Below are 17,146 nucleotides of genomic sequence, written 5' to 3'. Positions count from 1 at the left end.
TTTGTTTCCCCAACTCCACCCCCACCCCCTCCAACTTTTATGATTGTATTTGTTTCCCCAACTCCACCTCTGCTTCTTGGTTTGTTCTTACGTTCCTTGGTTAGGGGTTCTGTGATTGCCCTTTGAGGCTTGTATATTATTATTATTATTATTTTTTTATTCACCCCCAAAAAAAGTTATATACATCTTTCACCCTTTATTTTATTTTATTTTTTTGGACATAGTACTTGCGCCAAGCTTTGGAGGCAAAACCTCTAGAGAAATCAGGTAAATTTTCTCTATCCAAAGGCTGAAGTTGGTGGGTCTAAACAATTGTGATGTAGCCCACTAACCTAATGGCCACAAGAAGAAATAATAAATGGCGCTGGGCAATAAAAGAAATGCCACAACCAACTTACGTTTCACTTTCTTACAAGTAGTGCCTTTAAATTTTGTCTTTTTCATACTTAGTGGATCCAGCCCCCATCTTTTCTTATAAATAATTTTTTTTGACAGGAATTTCTCCTTGTCCAATTTCTTTGAATAACATTTCGCTTGTATAAATAAATAATTTATGTTTCACTATGTATGAACCAACACAATTAAGCGAGTTTGTTCAACAAAATTAGATGATAATGGAAGAGATTCTCGTTTGGCTTATTCACTAACCATGATAAACATGATAATGGAGAGAAGTGCAAGCAATGTCAAAGATTCTTATATGTTTCACTTTTATTATATTTGTGGGTCAACAATGATGTGACGATAGTAATTTCTACTCATCTATCTATTGTTGTTAAGGTATATTTCTGCTACGTACATTGATCACCTGAGAAGTATTTTCCAACTTAGTCAAAATATTTGCCACATAGTAATTTAACTGGGGTTCAAATTTTGTGGACAAATAAATCCAATGCCTTATCTTTTCATATCAAATTCCCTTTTTTTTTTTTCTTGAGAAATTGGCATGTACAGAGTTCACCAAATGGCATACTAAGAGTTTTGAAATCTCAGAGTATGGAAGAATGCACATGAGTGCCATCAGATGTGCATGGTCATGCAAAAGAATACACGCCACCAATGCACACGAATGTTTCATTGAATTAGGTCTTGAAATTTGATATGTGGCTAAACTAGAACATATCCACTTAATTTATCCAATGGTTAGAATATTGTTGCAATGTCCTGGCACGAAAGGCCCTGTCTGTCGTGTATTTAACAGATTTGCCATATTCCATTCCTTGGCTTCTCAGACTTTATGAGTTTGAAGCTAATGGCTATACACATATTTATCACCATCAGTAAATTTGTTCTTTACCAAAAATAATGAAGTGTAGGTTTTCCCTAAAATTATAGGATCGAGTTTTATCCCAATTCAGATTGGCCATGTGTCAAAATTAATTATGAAAACCAAGTATACAAAGAAGATGCAGGTGGCTACAAGAGGATGTATTATATAGACATACATGGGGTGTGTCCTAGCCCTTGACCATTTTGCTACGAATGTACTATTAATGAAGTTCACTCACTTGGTGTGATCCATAGTTTTTCTCCTCATCAATGAATGAAAGGAGAATCTCCTTACCATGGAGATCCGAATCCTATGATTAGCATTGGAAAGTCAAAGGATCACATTATAAAAGGAATTCTTCCTCCTTAATTCTTGAGTGAAGGAGAACTTAATCTTATTTCCTTGGGAGTTTAAGATCCTTTCCCTGAAATAAAAATAGAAAAAATCAATGATCTCTAAATACCTGAACAATGGCTTCCATAATCTTGGAAAAATGGAAAGTCACTTCATGTCTTGACCTCACTTCTCACAATAGTATTTGTGTGGCTCTATAAAATAGACCGACACCCAATAGCTCATTACCCAAGGGTTTTTTCTAGGAGAATTTCTCATCATTCCAAGGTTATCCTTTGATAAAGACTTCCAAAATATATGAGTGGATTTCTTCTTTTTGTCTCTTGATAGCCACCTTCAAGGTATTTGCAGCTTTGATCTTTCTCCACTTTAGCTATTTCTTGTACCATTCAATTTATAAATTAGATCTAAATTATCATGAGATTTTTCTTCCTCCTTGAAAAGTAAAATAAAAAAAAGAAAAAAAAAATCCTGTTAGTTTGGTGCAACACCAGCGCGCAGGACCAATTGGAAGACACACGAGAGTATCTTCAGTGCATGAAACGTTGACAACATGACCTTTTCGCACCTGCCTATGTCGGCATGGGCAACACCATACTGGTCAGGTTCTTTTTTCCAGAAAAAATAAAAATAAAAATAAAAGAAGACTACTTCTAACACAGTTGATGGTACACCTTCCAATAGATAAGAGAGCTCACAGGAGATTACGAGAGGGATTGAATCTCCAGCTTCATTAAGAGAGGATGTTGGTTTGGATTACATATAATGTGTGAGAGGGTTTTTTCTAAGCAAACGACATACATGGGGCAGTGAAATGACCACTCCACCCCTCTCTTGCATGCCCATATGCACACTCTCATTGTCCTTTGCCTCTACTGACTTAGAGGCCACGCAGCCTAGCAGCACACCTCTTCCCTATCTTTCATGTATCCAAAAAGAAAAAAGGAAAACAAGAAGAAGAAGTAAAACAGATATAATTGTCTGATTATGGTATGAGCCTCTAACCAATCTATTAGGTGAGAGTCATTCTTTTAGGTAGGTGTGACCAGCTATGTATGGGACACATACACACATGGGCCCCAACAGTCCCAAAACTTAAATCAATAAATGCACAATTAGAAAAAATTTCAAGCTTTACTGCTTTGTTAACATCAAAGATAAATGCAAAGTAAGTGAGACATAACATGTATCATATCAGTGCACTAATTTATTTGAACTCTTTTTTGATATCATATATTCAATATGGCTAGCCGTGTGAACAAAGTATCCCCAAGAGAAGATTAGTTAAAGCTAATCCACTAACAAAACATGATTCTCAAGTCTGAACTCAGCATCCTGGTTGGATCATTAACCCAAATACAGACCCAAAATTAACCGGATGGATCGACATTAATGCCCTCCACCCTTTTAAATCAAGGGTAGTGTAATGAGTTAATGACAAGGGTATTTTAGCCAACAAATATCAGAGAAACATTAAGTAAAATTACCAAAATACCCTTATAAAGTTAAATGTCACTGACATCTCAAGCCATATACCAATGGATTTGGGGATCTATATAGGGATCGAGTCGAGTTGGGTCAGGATCTGATGGTTCAACAAGACAGTACAGTTTTAGTTATTTTTACGTACAACTGGAGTTCTTAACATGATACTCTCTTTTTTAGGTATCTATTCTATAGAAGGGAAGGGTGGGGGGAGGTTACAGTCAGGAGGTTTGAATTCGAGGCATCTTGGTGAGTGTGGACTTAGCGCACCACAGCTTCAACAACTGTGATAAGCAGTTCTTAACATGATACTTAGGCGAAGGATAAAAACCATCTAAGCTCCATTTGATTGCAATGGAAGTGAAGAAAGGGAAGAGAAGAGAAATAAAATATTTTGCCTGTAAAATATACTTCACTTTTCAAATAAATATTAGTATTTCACAGAAAATATTTGTATTTCCCTTCCAACCAAGCAAGCCTCTAGGGTATTTTAATCAATATATAAGTGCAAAATAACCAAGAGATAACAATTCTTTTTTCTGGAACTGGAAGTCCACAAGATTAAATTCCCTTCTAGAATGAAGAACACATACCCTACAGTCACTAGGTATGCTTCTTGAAATCAAACAAAACTATGTGAATTATAGTAAGCATCAACAGTGATTCTCTATTACAAAGCACAGTGAGTGCAACAATTCATAACTTGACCTTCCCCCCCCCCTCCCCAAAGTACTGAAAGTACACTTCCTTCAACTAAAAACAGATAAAGAAGAGAAGAACTCCAATTGACTAATGACCTATATATATCTAACTCTCATTTACTAACAAGAAGTGGATCAAGAACAGTGTGGATGGAGTGGAGAAGAAGCAGCAAATAAATGATTGCTGCAATGAATCCGGCTATCAGAGCTCCGGTGACTCGGTCGCAGTACTTAGAAACTTGACCACAGATAGGCAGCCAACCAGCATGGCTATTCCCTTTCTTACCCACATAAGCAATTGCTAAGGCTGCTGAAATGCTTGAAGTGAGCAGCATTGTAATAATCTACAAAACCCACAAGAACCCATTTGTTAAATCTTGAAATACACAAACTCAAACCAAGTATCTTGACAAGAACAATAATAATTTTAGCTAGGGAGTTAAATTACCACATCAAGGGCCACAACCAAGCGCCATAGCAAACTCTCTGAAGGAAGGAAAAGAACTAGAAACCCATAAACGCTTACAATTGCATTCGCAATCACGAAAAACCTATACAAATCTTTCAGTAATAACCAAAACAAACAGCAATGAAAGCAAGAAGGAGAGAAAATCTTCATACAAGTATGGAAAACTTACTTGAAGGCTGGGGTAAAGCTATATTTGGCCTCAAAGGATATACCATAGACGGTAGTAGTCTGAGAACTTGTGGCCATAACAATGGCCGCCGAAAGGGTTGCAGCCAAGGCTATGAGCCTTAGCAGAAGGGCACAAAACCTCTTGGCCTTTGCCATTGCTTAGCTAGATAGCTTCAAGAAGGAATTGAAGATGGAAGAAGGTAGAAGTTATGTAAAGGACTAATGGTGGGGTTGAAATTAAATAATAATGCTTTGTGAGTGCAGAGAGCTCATATATATGACATATGAGGGTGTAGGGGAGAGTTAGGAAGGCAGATAGGAGGTGGGCTGGAGGACTGGTGCACTTGTAAGCTTTGTTTTGGTTGTTTCTAAGGAAGGGCTCTTAAGTCTCAACGGCCTCCACCATATAGACTTAAAGACACTTCTTTATTCTGCATACAGTGGTGTTTTCATAGTTTTCTACATTCTTGTAATATGAGGTAAGACTCTTTGGATGGAAAAGATGTGGGAGGTGGTGGTTGAATGTCCATATCCTCTTGATAGAGACAGAAGGCCAACCTTAGTGGCATGTTCAATTTGCTTGTTATGTAGAATAAATTAGAACTTATAAATTATACACTTTGTATCATCAAAGATACAAAAATGGTAATCTAATAGCTCCAAGACTATGATGCTTGGAGATTCAATTTCCCTTTCTTAGGTCTTTAATCATATCACTGCATCTATATGACTACATCATTTCGTGATCCTTCGCTTGCACGGATTAAGATCCTTGGTAGTTGTTGTTCCGTTTAGTTCTTCTTGTAGCTATCGTCATGAAAAGTAGGTATACATGTATAGATTTACTGATGTTGATATGCATAAAAATCTTCTACGGTGAGGCAGTGAGTGGTAGTGAAGATCCAATGGCTAGGGTGCATGCCGGGGTCCTCCCAGTCATTAGATCCTCATTGCCACTTACCGCTCACTGCAGATGATTTGAACCTTATCGATATATGCTTGATGATACTTTCCTTCATCTCCTATAATAGATATACAATAATTAGGAAGTAAAAGACGACTCTGAAAGTGATGCAGTGATTGCACTCCATGGTTAGGAATGGGAGAAGTTTTAGGCACCGTTTGATAACGTTATTGCTGTTTCTGTATCTAGAAACTGCAGAAACAGCTTTTCATGGTTTCGGAAACAAAAATGGATTTTTTGGTGTTTGATAAACCTGTTTCTTGAAACGTTTTTTGAGACATAATGCCATTAAAAACCCCCAATAATATCATTGGATGCTCAAAAGGGAGAGAGGGTTCGGTTGCCTTTTTTTAAGTTTAAATACTTGAGAGATTTATCAGGCACAACATCTTTTTCTCTCAAATTCTGACTTGTTTCGTTCAAAGTAGTCTAGAATTGTAAATAGGCATAAATGTTGATTTATGTTTCTAGAAACGGGTGAAACAAAACAACTTTATCAAATGCTTTTTATATTGTTTATCCGTTTCTAGGAACAAGAAAACACAGAAACGATATAAACGGAACATTGTCAAACGATACCTTAGTACCACATTGGTCGAGTAGTGTACAGATGTTAGGCATATGCCTTGGAAATGGCCTCTTTAATTGCCACAAAGTTCGGACTTTTAGGTTAGATGTTATCAAAAAGGTTATCTAAAGAGTCGTGGCTACTACATTTTCGTAGTAAGGATTAATTAGGATCTTCTCTTCCATGAACTTTTAAGTGGTTACTTAGGTGTTCTCTAAATAGAGAAATGCTGAGAAGACCATATTTCATATCTTAAACTGCCATTGTCATTGTAGTCCTTAAAATAAGTGTTAAATTTCTGCTCCCAAATGAAAGGTAGTTAATAGGTGGCCCATGAATGAAAAGCCCTCCCTAATAACTATCAATAGTTACCTAATTTCCTTGCACCCTTTTAGCTCACCTAGTTATTATAAAAGATGAGTAAAAGTGGGGAAATTTAATGCTATTTGTACCACTTTTAGATATTAATCTTTCCCCTCACAATAGCTATAGATAAACAACAAAATAAAAAATTGAATAACTATAAAAAAAACTTTGAATAAGCCAAATTACTTTCTTAATTTCTCATCAAGCTTGATGAAGCAAATTTTCTTTTATCATTAATTAAAATAGAGAGAGAGAGAGAGAGAGAGAGAGAGAGGGGGGGGAGGGGGGGGGGGATCACCTAACAATTCTTTCGGAAGTAGACAAAGTAGATCAACTGTAAAAGTGGTCCGCACATATTATTGGTATGACCTAAGAGGGAATAAAGTCAAAATGATGATTCTTGTGGTATGTGCGTACCTTTAATCGATCCAAGACAAAACCGAGGAGAGTCACCAGAAGGTCAAACCGCACACATGATGAATCAACACATATGCGCTTTGTTTGGTTCAAAACCGTTGGGTTTCCCATGGAAAATAATGGGAAAAAAAGTTTTCCAAGGCAAATGGGAAACTAGTCAAGGGATGCACTTAATAATATGGGAAAAACATTAATGATGTCTGATCCTGTGGCACCTACGCATGACCAAACAAAAATGTGTTTTAAATGTGTTTAGAACTTCAATTGACGATTCTTTCGTCGATTTGAAGGGCTGCATATATCATGATATCACCTTCAGCTCAAGTTCAATGCATAGATGCATAAACATCAAAAGTAAACTATAAATTGATGCGTCTATAGAGAAGTATTACTAAAGTGATCGATGACCCCTAATCCCAGCTAAACAATGAACAACATCATAATCAAGTCATATTTCTCAACAGGATCTCAGTCTTTTTTTTTTTTTGCTATGATTTATAAATTAGATTTGATGTTGAATGATATGTCTTGGAATTTGTAATAGATTGTGGAATATATATGCATCAATATCTAATGTTCAAGATTAGTTGTCTTGAACATTATGTGCAAGAATTCATGTAATAATTCCACAATTTATATCACCATATTGCTTTTTTTTCTTCTATTGTTCTCTATTTTTTTATTTTTTTACCATTTTTTACCATACCATTTGGATTTTTACACTGTTTAAAACCCATACTATCAATTTTCCTCTTTTTTATTTTTATTTATTTATTATTATTATTATTATTATTATTATTATTATTATTATTATTATTATTATTGTTATTTTTTTTTATTCTCGATTTTGCTAACTATGACACTTATGCGTCCAGACATATGAGCATATGAAATTACTGCTCCACCTCTCGTGGAATAAAAAAATTCTATCCATGTTGATGCCCTTGTGCCTACTTACATTGGCCCTCATATTGGTGTAGGCCCATGCAACTAAGGAGCAACCATCCACCCTCATATTAATTCTTATGGAGAAAGAACATTGTCAGGCTGCGTAAGATACGCTAGTGACTTCATGTGTCTATCTCCCTCTTCCCTCCTATGAAATTATCTTTCTAATCCTATTGTGAGAGGAGAGATAAACACATGAAAGTGCTAGTGTATGCTACACAATCAAACTGAATGCTATTCTGATCTGATCCATTGAGAAACTCGAACATTTCTAACCAACCAAATACAACACGGAGTCACCATGAAAGTCTTTTTAAGAAGGCAACTGACAGAGGTTTAAGCTCCTTAGGCAAAACACAAACCTAACTCTAACCAGCCAAACACAAGGAACAAAGCATAAGCGGGTGGGCAGCTAATGCTGTGTAAGAGAGCTAACAGATCACTATTTGCTTATAATATACCTTGGCCTGGAAATTGGTTAATTGCAGTCAGATTTGAGCCATTAATGGATTCTAATACCCAGAGGCCAAGACTGGAATGGATGCGTTTGAAAGAAGGGAAAATGATATTGCCTTATTAGCTGTGGATCATGATTCGAGAGTGGATTAGGTTCACGTGCGAGAATGTACGAAAACATACGAGAACGACTCTGGTCCGTGGATTTAGAATCAATTTTCTCTCTCTTCATTTAATAGATTCTAAATCCACAGACCAAGGACATGCGAGAACATTCTTGTACGTGAACCTGATCCGTTCACCCTCCCATCCATCTCGTAAGCAGAAAAAAAGACATCTATCATATTTCCCTAGTTAAACTTATTACTCACCCTCATGTATTTACTTGTACAGTGCTCTATATACCATTTTTCACCATATGATTTGAGATTGAGTTTTACCCCCCCAAAAAAAAATATAAGATTTGCTTTATTGAGATAGCTAATTTACTTGTAGATTTGGATTTTGGGCTAACGGATTATATGGAAAGTGAATTTTAATTCTACCCAAATAAAAATGTGTATTCTAGGGACAAACTTACTAGGATCGAGTTTTCCTTTGCCTTCCTTTACCATGGGCATTGGTACCGTCAGATATATACCCAAGGGGAGAGGTAGTTTCATTCCCAAACAATAGTGCTGGAAGTTGATGATCAGACGAAAGTCCCATGACTAGTAGTGAGGGAATTCTTCTTCGATCACCTATTGGTGAAAGAAAGCTTTTGCCAAGTCTTGATCTGGAGGGAGGTAAAAGAGCCAAGAGACCTTTTAGTCAATGATATCCAAACCATTGAATTAACCAAAATTACCCATATGATGCTTTTCCTTCCCTTTGGATATGGTATGCAAGCATATCCCCTTAACATGTATCCAAGATTTAAGCTTAATTGCATTAGTAAAAGGGAAAAAGATCCTCACGTTGTCTGTATGGAGATGCCTTCTCTTACCCTCTCATGTCTTTGATATTCTCTATCGTCCATAACCAGACCCCTAATGAAAAAAGTACGAAATCAATTTTTGCACTTCCAATTGGTTGCGCGTGGAAGATTCTCTCCATACTAGTAGTGTTGAAAACTCTTTCCTTTAATAAAAATTGTGAAAGATGTTGTAAGATTTCCAATTAGGTGGGATAGTATAGTCAAAGATTTATTTTCAAAACCAATTTAGTGGTGTTGACTATAGATGGAGTAAGCAGAAAGAATCCAATATTATTGGTAAGTGATCTCTATGGAGATATTAGGTTCTATTAGCACACCTTAATGGTATGAAATATTTATTACTATGTGTGGACCTAAACCCTAATTTTATTGCAGGATTGGTCCATACCCTCACCCCTATATATAGTTATCATTGACCCATTAAGTGAGGCTAATGATCTAAAGCAAAAGGGAAAGAGGGTAGACCAAACCAACATTGATCGTATTGTACGAGGAGCATACGAGAAGACTTTGAGGAGTTCTTATTCTTCAGCCATGGATTCAGGTATGCCTAAAACGTGTCTTTGTAATGTTTATCGTGTATGTTTATCGATCTTCATGAATCGTTCCGTATTTATTTTTCATCAATGGTATCAGAGCCTCGTTCATGAAAATCGATAGACTGTTTAAATATACATAATTTTTTGTATTATTATTATGTTGATTTAGATGGTCAGACAAATAAATAAATATATGCTATGGCCATGGATGAATCCAAAAGTCATGGATTCACGTTTGCCAGGGGTCTAGGTGTCACTAGCTACCGAGATCGGTTGTACCGCCAGTAATAAAAATCAATTTCTTCTCCTCGAGTCGTTTTGGGAAGAAAAGAAAAAATAATATATATTAGTGTACTGTCAGTAACAGTAAAAGAACCCTTACTCTTCTCCACGTTTTGTTTTGAAGAAAAGAGAAAAGTAATATATTATATATTATTACTAAAACAAAAATATTGCAAAGTTAAAATTTAAAAAAAAAAAATTACTTTTTCCCTTGATTTGTCTTTTGGAGAACCGTACAAACCCTTTTTTTTTTCTTTATTGTTAACAAAAATGTTACAAAAAGGTGAGTTACTAGGTTTGGTTGTCTTTTGAAGAAAAATACGAAGTTCAGTTTTTTTTTTTTTTTTATTGACTTTGGAATTGACAAGCATTAATGTACATTTAAAAGTAAAAAAGTTTTACTTTTCACTGATTGTTTCTCTTTTGGGAAACCGTGTTTCTCTTTTGAGAAATCGTACAAAAAGTTTATATCTTTTTATTAAATAAAGAAAAAAAAAAAAAGGTGTCATGAGTTTTAATTGATTGACTCATAATAGAACCATAAGACATAATTATTTACATATTTACTTTTCGTGACATTTGGTCTAGTCACTAGCACATTATATATATAATTTTGTTATTTCATATTAATTCTTGTGATATTCGATTCAATCACTATAAGGAATTATTATGCAACCCATGATGTTGTTCTGATCTGTCATAATAGGAACACTTATGATTTTATATATTAAAATTTTATGTGTTTTTATTTTTCATATTATTATTCAGCAATTCTTTGATGAAAATTTATTAAAAATATAATAGGCATACAGTGGCAATCCAGGTCAATAGAGTTTTCATAATTTTAGAGATTAGAATTTCACTTAGTGAGCTAATTCCTGAAGCAGCGGAATCACTATAGACCATCCGGATGGATTGCAGTAAAGAAAGTTATATGATGAACGATGTGCTCTTGCCACCATAGGTGAATCTTCATTTGGTCAATTTTGTTTGATGGTGTGAGGGTGACGTTTTGAGCTTCACTATTTTAGAGGTTCTTGTCTTGCCACCACAGGTGATGGAATCTACAATGTGGTGTTATTTTAGGCGTCTCGTCTTACATGTAAAAGATTTCACTGCATGTTGGGCGATCTTGCCATCACAGGTGTGACCCCAATGATGCCGGATCTTTTTTCAATTTGTGTTTTTCATACAGTTATTAAAATTGGTACTGGGATAAATCTGATTAATAAGCCTTAATTAATCAGTTTTCATTATATTATTGGGATGTTGATATGCTTTTGGTTATTGCATATTGTATGTTTTGGTAAAATTTTGACAATTATTATTGCCAGCTATGACTTCCCAGTTGTCTTCCATCAAAGTCCTGAATGGTTCCAATTTTAAGGAATGGATAGACTCTCTTACTGTCTCTCTTGCAATCATGAGACTCGATTATGCCCTAAGAACTGATAAACCTCTCAAGCCCACAACTAAGAGTGATGCTATTACAAAAGCACTTTATGAAAAGTGGGAGAAGTCCAACAGATTGTGCCTGATTGTTATGAAGCGTACTATGGACAAGATCATTAAGAAGAGTGTGCCTTCAAAAGAAAATGCTAAGGATTTTCTTGCAGCCATTAATACAAAGTTCATCAAATTTGATAAGGTTGAGAAGGGAACATATTTGGAGTGGTTCTCATCCACTCGATATAATGGCGCAAGTGGAGTACGTGAATCACATTATGAAAATGACCAATTATGCTGCCACGTTGGGCGAGATGGAAGTGAAGATATCTAATTCTTTTCTTGTGTGGTAAATAATGCAATCACTTCCATCATCGTTTGATACTCTTAAGATCTCCTATAATGCACAAAAATTGGAGTGAAATCTTGAGGAGATGACTTCCATATTGGTACAGAAAGAGGAAAGAAAGAAGAAGGAAAATTTTAATTCAGCTTATTTTGTTTCCAATAATGGAGGTAAGAAGAAATACAAGAAAAATTGAAAAGGCAACAAGCAAGAAAAATCAGGAAAAATAGAACAGAAAACCGATCAGAATCTGAAACCAAAGACTAAGGCTTTTAAAGGAAACTACTTCTTCTGCAAAAATGATGGACATAGGAAGACAGATTGCTATGGCTATAAGAAATGGCATGAAAAGAAAGGTGCATCTTTAGCTCTAATGTATCTTGAATAAAATCTTGTAGATGTTTCCCCTGATTCGTGGTGGATTGATACTGGAGCAACTATTCCCATCACTAATTGTTTGTAGGGATTAAGAAGCAGGAGGAAACCAAGTGAGGGAAAGATGATGATCTACATGGGGAATGGAGAGAAGATCAAAGTTGAATTCATAGGAGTAATTAGATTACTTTTATCCACTGGTTTTGTTTTGGATTTGAATGATGTGGTTTATGTACCATCGTTTAGACGAAAACTTGTTTCGGTATCTAAACTTGATAGTTGTGGTTACACTTTTAATATTGGGAATGAAAAACTTACTCTCTATTTTGGTTTTCTTATGGTTGGATCTGCCTTGTTATGTGATGGTCTTTATAAATTTGATTTGGATATTAGTTCTTCCAAATATGCCAACACTTCTTCTGTTGTAAATTATGTGGTTACAAACCCTAAACGTGCTAGATTTGATGAAAATTCTTCTATGTTGTGGCATAAACATTTAGGACATATTTCTAAATAGATGATAGAACGATTGATTAAGGATGGTACACTTCCTCAATTGGATTTTTTAGATTTTGGAATTTGTATTGATTGCATTAAGGAGAAACACACTAGAGCTAAAAAAAAATGTGCAACCAGGAAGGATAAAGTATTGGAGTTGATTCATACTGATATTTGTGGTCCATTAACTCCACTACTATGGATGGATACAGATATTTTACTACTTTCATAGATGATTTTTCTCATTTTGGTTTTATTTACCTTATTCAAGAAAAATTTGAATCCTTAGATGTTTTCAAAGTTTTTAAAGCAGAGGTAGAACTTAAAAGGAAAAAGAAGATAAAAAGTGTGAAATCTGATCGAGGTGGAGAGTTTTATGGTAGATATGATGAAACTGGGCATAACCCTAGACCATTTGCCAGATTTTTACAAGAATGTGGTATTAACGCTTAGTATACTATGCCTGGTTCACCTAAGCATAATGGGGTAGTCGAAAGGAGAAACCGTACCCTTATAGATATGGTGATAAGCATGATAAGTACTTCAACTTTACCTGATTTCTTATGGGGTGATGCTTTGAAAACAGTAGTATATATTTTGAAAAAAGTGCCTAGTATGTTTGTTCCCAGAACTCCCTATGAATTGTGGACTGGTAAGAAACCAAATTTATCTCATTTTCATATATGAGGATGTGCTGCAGAGGTGAGACCTTACAATCCTCAGATGAGGAAGCTTGATCCCATGACCATTAATGGTCATTTTATCGATTATTCTAAAAGATCAAGAGGATATAGATTCTATTGTCCTATGCATTCTACTAGAGTAGTGGAATCAAATCGAGTAGTTTTCTTTGAGGATGATCTAGATTTTCAGTTTGCTCAACCATATAACTTTGTTTTTTAGGAGGAACGTGTTCTTGTACCTATGTCTGTGACGCTGTCGTCTACTGTATTACAGCCTCACATTGAACAAGAGAATATCCCCACTCAAGAACCTGTGCAACCTATAGTGGCTGAGCCTGCACCCCCTGTTGTTGATGAGATTTAGGACCATATTGCAGCTGATGTTCCCTTGAGGATATCAGAGAGAACTCGTAGGCCTGCCATAGCTGATGACAATGTTGTTTATTTACAAGAACACGAATTTGATATTACTTTGGATTCAGATCCAATCAGTTTTAACCAAGTTGCCAATGATCTCAATTCATCAATGTGGATGGTTGCCATGCAAGATGAATTGAATTCTATGTCTATTAATGATGTTTGGGATTTGGTTGAATTACCAAAAGGATGCATACCGATTTGTTGTAAATGGATTTTCAAGACTAAATGGAACTCTAAAAGTGAAATTGAGCGTTAAAAAGGTAGACTTGTAGCAAAAGGATTCAGCCAGAGAGAGGGCATAGATTACAAAGAAACATTCTCACCAGTCTCGAAAAAAGATTCTTTCAAAATCATCATGGCTTTAGTAGCACATTTTAATTTGGAACTTCATCAGATGGATGTCAAAACAGCTTTCCTAAATGGAGATCTTGAAGAGGATGTTTACATGCATCAACCCCTTAGCTTCAGACAAGCTGATACAGAGCACCTTGTGTGTAAACTCAAGAAATCTATTTATGATTTGAAACAGACATCTAGACAGTGGTATCTTAAGTTCGATGAAGTATCACTTCTTGTGGTTTCAAAGAAAATCTTGTGGACCAATGTATTTATCTGAAGATCAGTGGGAGTAAGTTCATTTTCCTTGTAAGTTCATTTTTCTTGTGTTTTATGTTGACGATATTCTTCTTACCAGCAATAATGTTGATCTTTTGCATGAGACAAAATGATTATTATCAAGTCACTTTGATATGAAGGATCTTGGTGATGCCTCTTATGTTTTGGGCATTGAGATTCATCGTGATAGGTTTTGCGGCATTCTGATTTGTCTCAGAAATGTTACATTTAGAGGGTATTAAAAAGGTTTAATATGTTAGCATGTTTCCCAAGTAAGGCTCCAGTTGTGAAAGGGGACAAATTTGGCAAGTCTCAATGTCCACAGATAGAATTGGAGCGCAATCAGATGAAGAACATACCTTATGCATCTGCTGTTGATAGTTTGATGTATGCTCAAGTTTGTACATGGCTTGACATTGCCTATGTTATTAGTGTACTTGGGAGATGTTTGAGCAACCCTGGTGAAGCGCATTGGGAAGCTGCTAAGAAAATCATGAGATATTTATAAGACATTAAGGATTTTATGCTTACTTATAGAAGAACTGACTTACTTGATGTAGTTGGTTACACTGACGCAGATTTTGCTGGATGTCTAGATGACCTCAAGTCTACTTATGGATATGTTTTTATGATGGCAGGTGGGGCTATATCTTGGAAGAGTGTCAAGAAGGCACTCACTGCATCTTCTACTATACAGGCAGAGTATGTGGTGTGTTATGAAGCCACTGTTCAAGCTTTATGGTTAAAGAATTTTATCTCAGGGCTACAGATTATTGACTATATATCTAAACTATTGAGGATGTTATGTGACAACTCCGTTGTGGTTTGTTTCTCTCATAACATTAAAAGTATTTCAAGCTCTAAACACATTGACATTAAGTATTTTTTTGTCAGAGAGAAAGTTCAAGAGTCACAGATTACAATGGAACAAATTGCTACAGAAAACATGATTGCAGATCATTTTACTAAAGGCTTGACTCCAAAAGTCTTTGAAGAGCATGTCACTAATATGGGACTTGTTAGTTCTTTTTTATGCATCTTATTAGTGGGAGTTTTGCTCAATATGTTCGTGTTTGACTTTTAATTTTATTTTATATATATGATGCATTATTATTATTCTCAAAAACATATATGCATTTTATTATGGCCATTTGTTTATATGTATACATTTATTTATTTGTCTCCTACAGAAAATTGAGGATATATGTGGTGTATTTACTTCATTTGGTATTTGAGGTTCCAGTCAATACACAAACATCCAGTCATTAGCAAAGCCTCGTTTGATTGAGGTCTAGTGCTAGTGTTTTGGCACATCTAGACCCAGTCCTAATGAGCTTCTTCAATTGAAGCTTGAGCGTTTGGGAGATGCTTGTAGTTAACGAGACCTTCGGTATCTGTCTCATAGGCCTTATTTGGTTTTTAAGCCAAGACCAATTTAGAAATAGACATGATGATCACTATTGCATGTTATTTTCATACTACACTGTCATACTGTTTGGCCCAAGTCAGTGATGTTATGAGCACTTTGACGTGTTTGGTCTTATATCGCTTTAGATGTGATGATCAATACGGTTGGGTGTTTACAATTTTCATTCGGACTAAGGCATTTCGTTTAAGGTGCATTCTATTCGACACTGTTTTGTTTGTGGTCACATTCAGTTTATCTAAATCGGAGAGTCGTTTTAAATAAATTTTAAAATCTAAAACTTGTGACATATGATGCCCAAGTGGGAGAATGTAAGATTTCCAATTAGGTGGGCTAGCATAATCAAATATTTGTTTCCAAAACCAGTTTAGTGGTGTTGACTATAGATGGAGTAAGCATAAAGAATCCAATATTATCGGTAAGTGATCTCTATGGAGATATTGGATTCTATTAGCACACCTTAATGGTATGAAATATTTATTACTATGTGTGGACTTAAGGTATTATTTCCTTAATGGGGAGGAAACCCTAATTTTATTGCAGGGTTGCTCCCTACCCTCACCCCTATATATAGTTATCACTGACCCATTAAATGAGGCTAATGACCTAAAACAAAAGGAAAAGATTGTAGAATAGAACAACATTGATCGTGTTGTACGAGGAGTATACGAGAAGACTTTGAGGAGTTCTTATTCTTCAGCCATGGATTCAGGTATGCCTAAAACATGTCTTTGTAATGTTTATCGTGCATGCTTATTGATCTTCATGAATCATTTCGTATTTATTTTTCATCAGATGTTTCCAACTCAATAGTGAAAGATACACAAACAAGCAAGAGCCAATTAGGACCCTCTATCGGTTCAATATATCAATAGGTGTAAAGATATCATTTCATGGGGATGAAAGGAAAAGAGAGAGGCGGTGCTAGTTGAGGCTATATCCCCAGGTAGAAATCATTTCCCCTAAAATTGAGGAAATATATATATATATATATTTATAGAGAGAGAGAGAGAGAGAGAGAGAGAGAGAGAGAGAGAGAGAGAGAGAGAGATGTGGAACTGGTATGATGAACTATTTACTTGGACCCAATAAGCTAAGTTATCCTAGTGGCCCATAGTTTTATGTGGATGGATGATTTAGGCCTTGCATGATAACATTTTTGTTTCTGGGTCATGTTTCTATTCCAAAATGACTTCTGTTATTTTTATTTCTATGTTAAAATTTTTAGGCAAAAACACTTGCTTAGTAATGCTAATTTCTATTTTTGGGGAAAAATAATGTATGTGTTTATTAGGCATAAAATTTACGTTTTGAAATGTTGTAACAGAATAATTATGGTACATATGAGAGAGTAGAGAGACTTCTCTCTAAGGA

General features: G+C 35.4%; 1 protein-coding gene across 1 annotated transcript; it reads right to left on the bottom strand.

Moving 5' to 3' along the window:
* Positions 1-3,611: 3,611 nt before the first annotated feature.
* LOC122079144 (CASP-like protein 1C1) lies at positions 3,612-4,827 on the bottom strand. The gene is made up of 3 exons (XM_042645401.1): positions 4,449-4,827; positions 4,259-4,361; positions 3,612-4,154 (listed from the first exon to the last, which is right to left on the bottom strand). Exons 1-3 carry the CDS (start codon positions 4,601-4,603, stop codon positions 3,924-3,926), a joined length of 489 nt encoding a protein of 162 aa, XP_042501335.1. The 5' UTR covers positions 4,604-4,827; the 3' UTR covers positions 3,612-3,923.
* Between the last annotated feature and the right edge of the window lie 12,319 nt (positions 4,828-17,146).

This window comes from Macadamia integrifolia, chromosome 5 (assembly GCF_013358625.1).
Source record: "Macadamia integrifolia cultivar HAES 741 chromosome 5, SCU_Mint_v3, whole genome shotgun sequence".
Classification (NCBI taxonomy): domain Eukaryota; kingdom Viridiplantae; phylum Streptophyta; class Magnoliopsida; order Proteales; family Proteaceae; genus Macadamia; species Macadamia integrifolia.
This window is presented reverse-complemented; position numbering and strand designations above follow the sequence as displayed.